Source organism: Podarcis gaigeae (genome assembly GCF_964106915.1).
Source record: "Podarcis gaigeae genome assembly, chromosome: 11".
Lineage (NCBI taxonomy): Eukaryota > Metazoa > Chordata > Lepidosauria > Squamata > Lacertidae > Podarcis > Podarcis gaigeae.
Genome location: NC_139687.1, coordinates 34,239,101 through 34,250,702, shown reverse-complemented (window position 1 = coordinate 34,250,702; position 11,602 = coordinate 34,239,101). Strand labels below are relative to the sequence as shown.

Sequence of the window (11,602 nt, the reverse complement as noted above, 5' to 3'; positions counted from 1 at the left end):
TCAGCCCTCATACACCCCTCATTTTGACATAGTCACATGTATTAAGGAGAACAAATCCCTCCCCCAACTGGGAAAGGGTAACATTTTTACATGCTAGGGACTTTAAAGTGGCCTTAATTTAAGACAGGGGTAGGCAACCTAAGGCCCATGGGCTGGATCCGGCCCAATCACCACCTAAATCAGGCCTCCGGACGGACCCAATATGGAAGCCAATTGGCCAAAATATTGGGAAATATTAGAAAAAGATGGAAATAACTGGAAATTGCAGAGTATGGAAAAAATGAAGGATAAAGTGCGAGACTGGTTACATTACGCTCAGATTAAAGAAGTTTTTAAAAATGACAAAAAGCTAGGGTTCCAGGTGGAGAAATCGAAGTTGGAAACTGAACTGTTAGAACCTAAGACTAAGGTACTTTCAAGAATGTATAACTTGCTGTTGAAATGGAACACACAAGACGAAATGGTTAAATCGGCTATGATAAAGTGGGCACAGGACATTGGGCATAACATTATGTTTGAGGAATGGGAAAGGTTGTGGACCACTGGGCTAAACTTTACTGCATGTAATGCTTTGAAAGAAAATATAATGAAAATGATATACAGATGGTACATGACCCCAGTTAAGCTTGCCAAAATATACCACTCGTCTGACAATAAATGTTGGAAATGTAAAGAAAATGAAGGAACATTCTTTCACCTCTGGTGGACTTGCCCTAAAGTGAAGGCCTTCTGGGAAATGATATATAATGAACTGAAAAAGGTATTTAAGTATACTTTCATTAAGAAACCAGAGGCCTTCCTTCTGGGTATTGTCGGCCAGAAGGTGTCAAAGAAGGACAGAACTTTCTTTATGTATGCAACAACGGCAGCAAGGATACTCATCACAAAGAACTGGAAAACTCAAGATCTACCCACGTTGGAAGAATGGCAGATGCAGCTGATGGACTATATGCAGCTGGCGGAAATGACTGGCAGAATTCGAGACCTGGGAGAAGAAAGGATTGAAGAAGACTGGAAGAAATTTAAGATTTATTTACAAAATTATTGTAATTTGATGGAATGCTAAGAAGGATGCTTGATTATAAACAATTGGCCATCACTAAATTAGATGAGTATTATTAGACTATATTGTAATGATTGGTTATAAGATTACAAATAAGATGGTAATTTGCTTGAAAAATTTTATGAACAATGTAAGTGCGAGCGGATGACGCGAGGAAGTCCAAAGTTGTTATGAAATTTTGTAAAGACACAAACAATGCTGTTTTTCATTTTTGTATCTCTTTTATTAAAAAAACCTAATAAAAATTTTGAAAAAAAAATAAATAAATCAGGCCTCCGGACGGTCTGGTAACCAGCATGTTTTTACATGAGTAGAATGTGTTCTTTTATTTAAAATGCATCTCTGGGTTATTTGTGGAGCCTCCCTGGTGTTTTTACATGAGTAGAATGTGTGCTTTTATTTCAAATGCATCTCTGGGTTATTTGTGAGGCATAGGAATTTGTTCATTCCCCCCCCCCCCAATATAGTTCGGCCCCCCACATGGTCTGAGGGATGGTGGACTGGCCCACGGCTGGAAAAGGTTGCTGACCCCTGATTTAAGATACTAGCTATAATGTTAAGTCAACCACACATTTAGATAACGAAACACATTTAACACTTCAGAATGGATAAACCCACAGCTTTTGGCAGTTGTACCAATCAAGTTTTTGAAGCCAATTTTCACCGTAAAAGCTGCTGCATGCTCCCTTGTACACAGCAGTCTTAATTTTGAAGCTAGATTTGTTTTCTTTTGGAGCCTAAAGCTCTGGTCTCCTGCTGCCATTTTAATCTGGACTAACAAGCACATTTAGATGTAATTAGAGCAGCTGTAGATCTTAAAGCCAAGGACCGGTTCCAATTTGTCCCTGTAACTGTGGCAAACAAACTACAGGGAAAGCTCTTCGGCAGCAGCCAAATGTTGTGAACTAAACAAAATGTCTTGTTTGTCTTCACTCATTATTTGTATGTGCTGAGAGGATACAAAAGGGGGGGGGGACCCACCCAGAATAATACTCTCCTTATCGCTGGCGAGTGTGAAAACTTACAGAGGATTTCTCAAAAAAAAAAAAGCAGGTGTCTGCATAAATTACTTGTTGTATAATGAAAAGCGAATGGTGATACTCTCCCTTTCAGGGCCCATCTGCTGCAAACTGTGGTGCAACAACAGAAACAAAGGCCACGTTCTCACAAACAGGAGCAACCTGTTCCTCCACTTAATCACTTCAGGCTGGGGGGAGGGAGGGAGGGGGCCATAATAGCCCTTCTACTTATGGTAACTGTTCTGCAATGTTTCTAAGGAGGGACAGTCAGCCATATGCATCTGTAGTGGCACAGGATGCTGCCAGAATATTAGTATTTTGCAGAAGGGATTTAAGTTCAGACTTGGTTATCATTCAAAAATCGTAGAGTTGGAAGGGATCCTGGGAATCATCCAGTCCCCCTTGCAGTGCAGGAATGCCAACTAAATGACAGATGGCCACCTAACATCTTATTAAAAACCTCCAAGGAAGGAGAGTCCACCACCTCTTCTGGGAGTCTGTTTCCACTGCTAAACAGCTCTTACTGTCAGACAGTTCTTTGAACTCTCAAGTAGGGCAATTCGACTTCCTCCTAAATTATGTTGCATTTTTTTTATAAAAAAAAAAAACCTGCTCTGCACAGTCCCAGTTGCCTTAGATAAGCACTCTAGTACTCTAAACCCCTAATTTTCAGCTCCTGTGCTTTATTACAATCTTCAGACTACATATGGCATAACACCTTCAGTTTATCAATATAGGTTGATTTGCACTTTTTACTGTACCCACTTAAAACATTTTTATTTAGGCAAGCCTATTCAAACGTTGATGTGTTTTACTGTTAATTTTAATTATTTTAAAATGTTTTAAATTGTTTATGTTTTATTTATAATTTTTATTTTTATTGTCTTTATGACAATCAAACTATAATTTTTGTTAGAGAAATAAATTCAAATTATTGACATATATTTGCTGGCAATTAAAACTGATTATGACCTTGAAATACTGCACTGTGCATCTTAAAAACAAAATTAAGTTTTCTATTGCACATGAGTGTAACCTGCAAACAGATGGTTTCTTCATCGCCTGATGTTATTTTACCAAAAGCCATTAAAAGCAAATAAATATTTTCACAAACTTTAACATAATTCTGACTATTAGATTATCAAGCCTGAAGGCTTAGGATGTCCTGCTGTAAACAAAAACAATTATTTGGGAGAAGTGATTAAGTAATTAGGCATGACTCCCTTTCAACACTTCAGTCATACAGAAATGCAAACAGTTTAAAGCCGAATATTAATGAATTATATTTACACTCCCAAGCTGAGAGTTTGCCTAAATATTCTGTAATATTTCGGTATGTTGAAGAAGTAATATTTGCTACAGTTTGTTCAGAACACAATATATTTATTTAGAATTACCGGTATGTTTCGCAGCACTGAACATGAGTGCCTGCTGGATCAGGCCGATGGCCCATCTAGTCCAGCATTCTGTTCTCAAAGTGGCCAACCAGATGCCTATGGGAAACCCGCAAACAAGACCTGAGTGTAACAGCATTCTGCCCACTTGGGATTCTTACCACCTGCTACTACTGAGACATATGCCTCCCAAAAGTGGATACAGGACATAGACATCATGGCTAGTTGCTCTTGATAACCTTATTCTCTGTGCATTTGTCTAATCCTTTTTTTGTGGGAGCAAATTCCATAGTGCTATGTCCTAAATCTTCCAACATTCAGCTTAACTTGAGTGATCAAGGTAATTAATAGGGTGTGTCTTCAGCTTTAGGAGGACAGCTGTGCAACAAAGATGCCAGGAATACCAATGTAAGGAGGAAGTACAATAAGCCCGCAACTTCCGTGCATTTAACTTGTGCACATTAAGCTTTATGCGTGTAACAAAAAATAAAAAGGGGGCGGGGTTCCAAGAAAAATGACTTTGTCAATTCCACCCACCATTGAACCAAATGTGTTTTGACTATGCACGGCTTTGGCTTTAGGCGTGGCAAGCCCCACGTAAGTTGCAAGCTTACTGTACCTCCTCAGCTTAGTGGCTGCCTCAGAGAAAAGTCCACTCCTTAGCTATCAGGCTTAAGCTGATATGAGGATAGTGATTATGTTGCTTATATGTTACAAGGAAATGATGCATTTTGAATGACAGCTAATAAATGTAGTTATAAAACAAATATGTGTCAATGGCTCAGTAGCCAATAAAAGCCCAACTCTAATGTGCAGGGACGGCTGTGGCTTTTGAGTGGTCAGCTACATGTACTCTGCACATTCTCAAAGGCACTTTCCCCTTTAAAATAGCTCCATGCGATCCCGAGCGTCCAAAGGACCTTCAAAGCCTCACTTTCTGATCGCTCCTGCTTTTCTTAAGAGCTTGACGTTTCACCGCCGGATACCAAAGTCCATTTAAAAGATTAAAAAGGATCACAATAGGGGAAGGCAAGGACTTTGAAGGGAGGACAGTAGACGGAGGCGTCCTGTACTGCTGCTTTAATTATAGTAACCTTTCCCAAATTTGGCATCCCTACATAAAAAAGAAGCCTATTCAAACATTCTGCAGAACCAAGCGTCCTCTTCCCTTCTCCTTTTTCGGTGCAACTTTACCTCCCAAGCAGAGCAAATGCAAGCGGCTACTACCTCAATCCGGATGGTCTGGGGAATCACCCGAACCTTTTGACTTGACCTCCGAAGCGCGGAGGAGGAGGAGGAGAGAAGAAAAACAGCCTAGCAACTGCGCAAGCGCACTTGACTCCATCCCGGAGATTGGTAGCAAGAAGAGACTTGAGGGAAGGCGGAGAGAGAGAAAGAGGCAGAGCGCGAGGGCAGCGCATGCGCACGGAGACCTGAAGAAGAAAGAGAACAGTCCTCGCCCCCCCCCACTTTCTCGGGGAAAGACCAAAAAAAAAAGTCTGCGCGAAAGTCCCGCCGCGCTTCGCGGGGCTCGTATTAAGCTGGCAGGGGCGCCCATGAGGTGAGCGGGGTGTGTGTGTGTGTGTTGTTGCTTCCTGGTGTGGGGGCGTGCCTGCGCCGGGTTTCGGCCTCAGAAGAGGGTCGGGCGCCCAATTATTATTTTTTGTCCCTCATATGTGTGTGGGGGGGGGGGCGCCTGTGGGCCTCCATTCCTCTCAGGTATTCTGTGACAACGAGAGACACGGTTTGGGGTTCCGGTGTGGACGAGGCATCTCTTCAAGCAATGCTCTGGCTGCTCGCCACCCCACAGATTTCCCCCTCTCCCCGTTTGGGGGCAGGAGCGAGGGGGGCTAAAGCGGCGGGTAGGGAAGACCCGCCTGCTCTATCGTCTTATAAAGGGAAGGATCGGCACCCCGGGGTGTCCTGCCCTCCCTGGCTGGGCGAGAGAGTGGGTTCCTCTCTCCTCCTGCAACCCTCTTCCTTGCTTGGCATCTTCACGTTTTGTTGCCTCTCCAAAGAGTTTCAGGCTCCACTTTCCGTCTGGCGCCTGGAGAGATTGGAAATATCAACATCAAACACCCCCCCATGCTTTCTCCCCCCCCTTCCCCGGTCTTGGTTGGAATAATCCCGTGCGATTATAATAAATCTCCAGAAGTTTTGTCCGCCCCGGTGTGCTTTTTATGGTTTGTGGAGCCACCGTAGTAAACAATCCGGCGCAGGAGGTTGAATCTGGCTCAAGGTTGAAATGCCAATATAATGCAAGAGAATTCGCATGTGACGGCTTGTGTGTGTTTTTCTTTCCCCGCTCCTATATGTGAAGGAAGATAATCATGTGAGAAGTCAAGCTGATATGACGACACCATAGCGAGCGAGGGTGGGTTTGTTGCACCAAAATCTCTGCTTTTCCGTGTGCAGGGACCTTCTCAGAGCACAAGCAAGTGAAGCCCCAGGGTGTCTCCCTAGCTTGTCTCTGCACTTGTCTCTGCACAAGAGTTAGGAACGTTTTCTTCCCAGTTAAAAAATGACTTGACTTCTTGCAACTAAGTCTACACCAGCTGTAGCATTTTTACCCTATGTTTTAGTTGACATGAGATCAGCAGCAAGACAGAAATATTTAGAATGTTAATGATCTTTATGTGCTGTATACTTGACAGTTTTGTCATAGGTTGCTTTAGGATTAGCTTTCTTATCAAGAATTTCAAAGTGCTTACCAAGTACTTGGTTTGCAAGTCATGGTTTGTCACATGATTTTTGAGTGATCAAATTGACAGTGTTTGTCCACAGCTTGTTTTTCATTACTCTTCACCTCTCAATGAACCATCTTAAAAGACTTTTTTGGGTTAGATACTGACTAATTATGTTATCAGGTTTTAAATTATAATTTCCATTTCCTGAAATTATATTGGTTTTTAAGTTCTATATAAAAAGTGTTAAGATTTTAAAGTAAGCTGGCTTGCCCCGAAATGATGCTGTGATATAATTCCATGTCCAAAGGAAATCCTTTCAGTAAAATGGGAAGGAAATTCTATATTTGATCAAGGCAGAGAGAGGGGAGAATCTTGTGATATCAGCAGTGACTCTTCACTGACCAGCTTTGGAGACACATCCTAGTCACAGTGTCTACCAGGCTAAGGCTATTTATGCTGTTTTATATTTGTTAGTGTTGATGCTAAATAAATATTTGAAAAGTTTTTCCAATAACCAAAAGTAGTTGAACTGAAATATGTGATGGAGTGTACTTAGCGTGCCTTAAATGTTATATTCAAGCCACTTCATAGGTTTACTTGGAAATTATATTTATTGGAATATCTATAAATATTGTAAATGAGGATGACTGATTAGCCTACTAGCTTTATATTATTTAGATTTTAAGGGAGGAAATTAGTTTTAACTTAAGAGCTTTGAGCATAAATATATGCTTCCTACAAAGTACCTGAAATAACTTGATTAACTTTGATTTTATTATATTTCATTATATCCATTCCAGTTGCCCAATTTGACTTGTACTCTTCTTATTTGTTATTCTGATTGCATCTAGGCTAGACTACTGTAATGTGCTGCATGGGGTCTGCTTTTGAAGAATGTTCAGCTGATCAGTTTGTAGCTGCCCCATTACTTCTGAAAGGTCATGCAGTCTGGGCATTTAACACTGATTCTGCACCACCTTCACTGGCTGCAAGTGGGCTTCCAGGTCCAATTTAAAATATTAGTTGTTACCTGTAAGGTACTAGATGGCTTGGAACCAAGTTATCTTAAGGATGGTCTGCACATGTATAAGCCCACTCAGCCCTTGAGGTTGACCTGCTACTAAGGTCCCTTCACAAGAGGGGGGGGGGCACAAAAGTTAGGGGCTCAGTCGTGGTTCTGTTGTGGAACTTCCTCCCGTGGGAAGTACATTTGGCTGCCTCCTAGGCTGGTTTTAAACAGGATCTGTAGTTCTGGTGTTAACATCTGTTTTTATGGCAGTCTGTTTTTAATGTACTTTTAACCATTGGTGTTATTTTACAACTGACTTTGTAATGAATTGTTCTTATTTTATTTTATTTGAATTATTACCCATTTTATGATGACTTTATGCTGTAAAGTGCTTTGAAAGGCAGCGTAAAATATCTAAATAAAAAAATGTTACTAATTTATTTTACGAAGCTATGCATTTCTAAAATGGAATTTGTTTTAGAAAATCCCGCATCACGGGAGTTGTACAATTCACAGTCAAAGGATTGTGTAAGTCTGAAATGCTTTGGATCAGGGACGCCAACTCCAGGAGGCTGAGCTCTTTTGGCCCTCGCCCAATGTTTGGGGGTTGAGGAAGCCAAGTGGGTCTTCCCTGGCCAGCTCATTCTCTTCCTGTTGTGGAAGGCTGCTGAGTGCTCCTCCCAAAACATCATGTGACATTGCCGTAGCACACTTGACACACCCCCAGTCTTTGGCACAAGCTGGCACCTTTGCTTGGGATTGTGACTTTATGCAAGTTTTGTAATGGAGCTAGTCAGATATACCATGGTTAAGGAAGAGTGCTCAGTTCACCTATAATGCCAAGCCATAGTTAAAACAAGTTTATAAGCATAAAACAAGGTTATAAGCAAAAAGACCTATGGCTTCAGATAATACAGGTGAAACTCGGAAAATTAGAATATTGTGGAAAAGTTCATTTATTTCAGTAATTCAACTTAAAAGGTGAAACTAATATATGAGATAGACTCATGACATGCAAAGCGAGATATGTCAAGCCTTTATTTGTTATAATTGTGATGTTTATGGCATACAGTTTGCTAGCAGTAAAAGCAAACCAAAACATAGTTAAGTTGCTGGACTCGCACAACTCTAAGCCACGGTTTAATCAGGCCTTGATTTCTTCTTTTTCAGCAGCCTAATTTGATAGAAGCATACAACCACCTTTTTACTGTTGCTGTTTTAAAGAATTGGTAGTCAGAAATTTCTTAAAATCTACTACAAATTGTTCATGATCTACCAGTAGACTTGCCCTTGCTTAATTCAATGTATTCTACATAGGCGCAAGAGGAGAAAACTCTTACCAGATTCAGCCTTAGAATGGACAGTTACTTCAAAGCAGCAGTCTCAGATTTGGACAAGCTACTTGATGAATTTGAGCAGAATACTGGTTAGTTTTTATTTCATGCTTCTATTTTGTGTGAGAGAACAGCATGCTTAAAGTGGATTGCAATGAAGGACACCACTGGTGTATATGGTGCTTTACAGGACCTCATTCACCATATTACTGTGTTCCTGCTCCCAAGGAGTTTACAGTCTAAAACAGACAATGGGGAGGTGTGGGGAGACAAAGGACAGGAAGAATGTGGGCCAAAAAAAAAAGCCTTTTATTAATATTTGTTTTTGATGCCGTAGGAATGAGTGAGCTTGTGCATGTGTGTGTGTGTGTGAGAGAGAGAGAGAGAGGTGTAATTAATTTCTAACAATTTTTTTTTCCAGATGAACTTGAAAACAACAAAATTGTAAATCCACATGATTCCAAATCTCACTTTCTTTCTTCAGAATTAGATTACCAGCAGCCAAAATTCCTGGGACCAAATGTGCAAGAAAATATTAGCAGTTGTACCACATCAACTGAGCTCTCATTGTCTAGTCAGACTACAAATGTAGCAAACTTTGAACTGAACACTGAACAGAATGAGAAAAATGTCACTGGGTTAGATCTTCTGTCTATGGTGGATGGTGGTTCTTCAGATAAAAATCAATCTTCTTGCCTTGGGCGATGTAGCATACCCGTCTGTGATCTTATCAGTGACACAGGTAATTTGAGCCATGTAAAAAATAATTCAGAGTGTATTCAAAAGTTGCAGCCAGGTGACTTTCAGACCAATACAAGCTCGCTTACTGGTTTTGATTTATCATTGGTAACAGCCAATGCTTGTAACTTGTCTGTTGATTATAGTGCGGATTCTGGCACACATCAACTGACTGATGAAGATACAACGCTGTATAATAAGGAAGATGGCACAACAGAAAAACAGAGCCAAGTGACGCTAAAGACAGACAGCCTTTCTGAAGCAAATGTAGTGGAATCTGGTGGGGCTCAAGAAAAGATGGGAACTTTGGGTAACAATGAAGTAGTTGATCAGATAGAACAAACTACAGGCCTTGAGAGAGTATCAGCTTTAATAGCCCAACTAACGCCAACTGTACAAAGTTCCAAAGATGAGCTAATGTGTGAAAAGCTGCCTTGTGAGTTGTTAGTAGATGAAAATAGTGCAGAAAGTGAAACGATACATGGAGAAAGTGGCAAGCAAACTATTTCAAAAGAAGATAAGGTTGAATCTGAAACCTCTAACCTGCCAAAGACACATGGCTTGAATAACACCAGCTTAATATTGCCTAAAGAAGAGACTTTATGTGCCTCCCCACTTCAAATTGATAATATGTTAGTATTGGATAAAACACCCACCCCTGTGGAAAATATCTCTAGTGCAGAAGAGGAAACCAGTGCAACTGCAAACATAGTTTCAACATCAGAGGTCTCTGAAGATGTACAGACTTCATTGTCCTGTCTTCCACTTGCTGTTTCTATATGTGGGTCACTAGTTTCAACTGATGACACAAGTGGAAAAACTGCTCAGAGTGAAGCAGCAGATGTCATTAGTGATGTAACTGTGCACACAGAAAAATATAACAATGGCCTTTCTAAAGAAGAATTGTTTCACAGAATAGAAGCTTCTGAACAAGATGGAAATCTAAACAAACCCATTCAGTGCTGTCTAGAGAAGCCTGCCTTTACAGATAGCGAGAATGTGGGTTTTGACACCATTACTAGTAAATGTGATCTTTTCCAATACCAAGACTCTGCTGCTACTTCTAGTTCTTCTTTGGTTACTGAAACATGCAGCAGTGTTTTGCCCATTGACATTGGTGATAGAGCTTCAATTGATCTAGCTATCGAAGAAGACATTATTGGAAGTGATATGCTCATTAGTGATGCTGAACTTGATGCCTTCTTAACTGAGCATTGTTCTGAAGTGAGCCATTCAAAGCCTCTGGAAGAAGATACTGATGATGGACTGTCGGAATCTGATGTGCTTTATGATAACTTAATAGATGTTAACAAACTGAATGTCAGAAGTGATAGTTTACAAGTAGAAACGGAATTTAAGAAGAGGGAAGCTTCTGTCAATAACAATTGTATAGTTTCCAATTCTGAACCTAGATTGGGGATTCTGGTGGGAAAAGGAACACAGCCAGTTCAACAAGAGACTTCAGATCACATAAGTGAAACTGCAGGGGAAATTTCAGACCTCGCAAGCAGCCAACAGATGATGCACAGTGGAGGTGCAAGGCCAAAACAGTTGCAAAACTTTTCACCAAAATCCAAACTCTCTTCTGAGCTTAGCAGTCCAAATAAACTTGAGAGGGAGCCCCAAGTGATAAATTCCACAATCTCAAATACCTCTCTCTCAGGTACTAAAACCTGTTCTGAGTCAAACTTCAGATTTAATAATGCTGACACACAAAGCTGCTTGGAAAACAAAGGTAGTGTCTCACCTGTGATCTCGGAACCTGCTCAAGTAGTAGAACAAGCTGTAGTCCCAGGAGACAAGCAGCCATCCTGGGTTCCTGATTCAGAAGCACCAAACTGCATGAACTGTCAAGCCAAGTTCACATTTACAAAAAGAAGACACCATTGTCGTGCTTGTGGGAAAGTAAGTAATCTAAACCCATTTTTAAATATCTATCCTGGTCCATATGTCTGCTCATCATAGAAGTTAGAAATAAGTATTTATCCTTCTAGGTTAGCATTTGCTTTTATTAACACCATTCCCATCCTTCCTCTCCCCCAAAACTGGCTTAGTTGGGATGGAAACAGGCACTATTAAGTGCTATCAGCCTAAAGTTTTAGTAATTGAAAATGCAGTCAAGCAGGCTTCAGATCCTGGTAACTGAACAAATAATATATAGAAGGAAAGAAAGACACAATCTGTATTCTAGATAATCATTAAGGTTTGCACACAATCTTTAGTTTGCAAGTAAAAGTGGAAAATGTTGATCAAAAGCAGCATATAAATGTCCCAGTACTTGCTACCCAGTGTAGTCTTGAAAATCCAGCCTGTGCTGGGGAGAGAGAAAACTGTGTTATCTGAGCACAGCTTGCCCTG

At 40.7% G+C, this 11,602-nt stretch overlaps 1 protein-coding gene across 4 annotated transcripts in view; it reads left to right on the top strand.

The window, feature by feature from the left end:
* The first annotated feature begins 4,372 nt into the window (after positions 1-4,372).
* ZFYVE16 (zinc finger FYVE-type containing 16) overlaps positions 4,373-11,602 on the top strand; it is a 25,907-nt gene continuing 18,677 nt past the window's right edge. Inside the window, exons 1-4 of one of the 4 annotated variants that reach the window (XM_083703113.1) lie at positions 4,872-5,037; positions 5,797-5,850; positions 8,490-8,598; positions 8,928-11,149. In XM_083703113.1, the coding sequence (XP_083559239.1) occupies positions 8,529-8,598; positions 8,928-11,149 (2,292 nt within the window). In that variant the 5' untranslated portion in view covers positions 4,872-5,037; positions 5,797-5,850; positions 8,490-8,528. Of the gene's footprint in view, positions 5,038-5,796; positions 8,090-8,244; positions 8,599-8,927; positions 11,150-11,602 lie in introns of all 4 variants that reach the window. The other 3 variants (XM_083703114.1, XM_083703112.1, XM_083703115.1) reach the window with 3 other exon arrangements.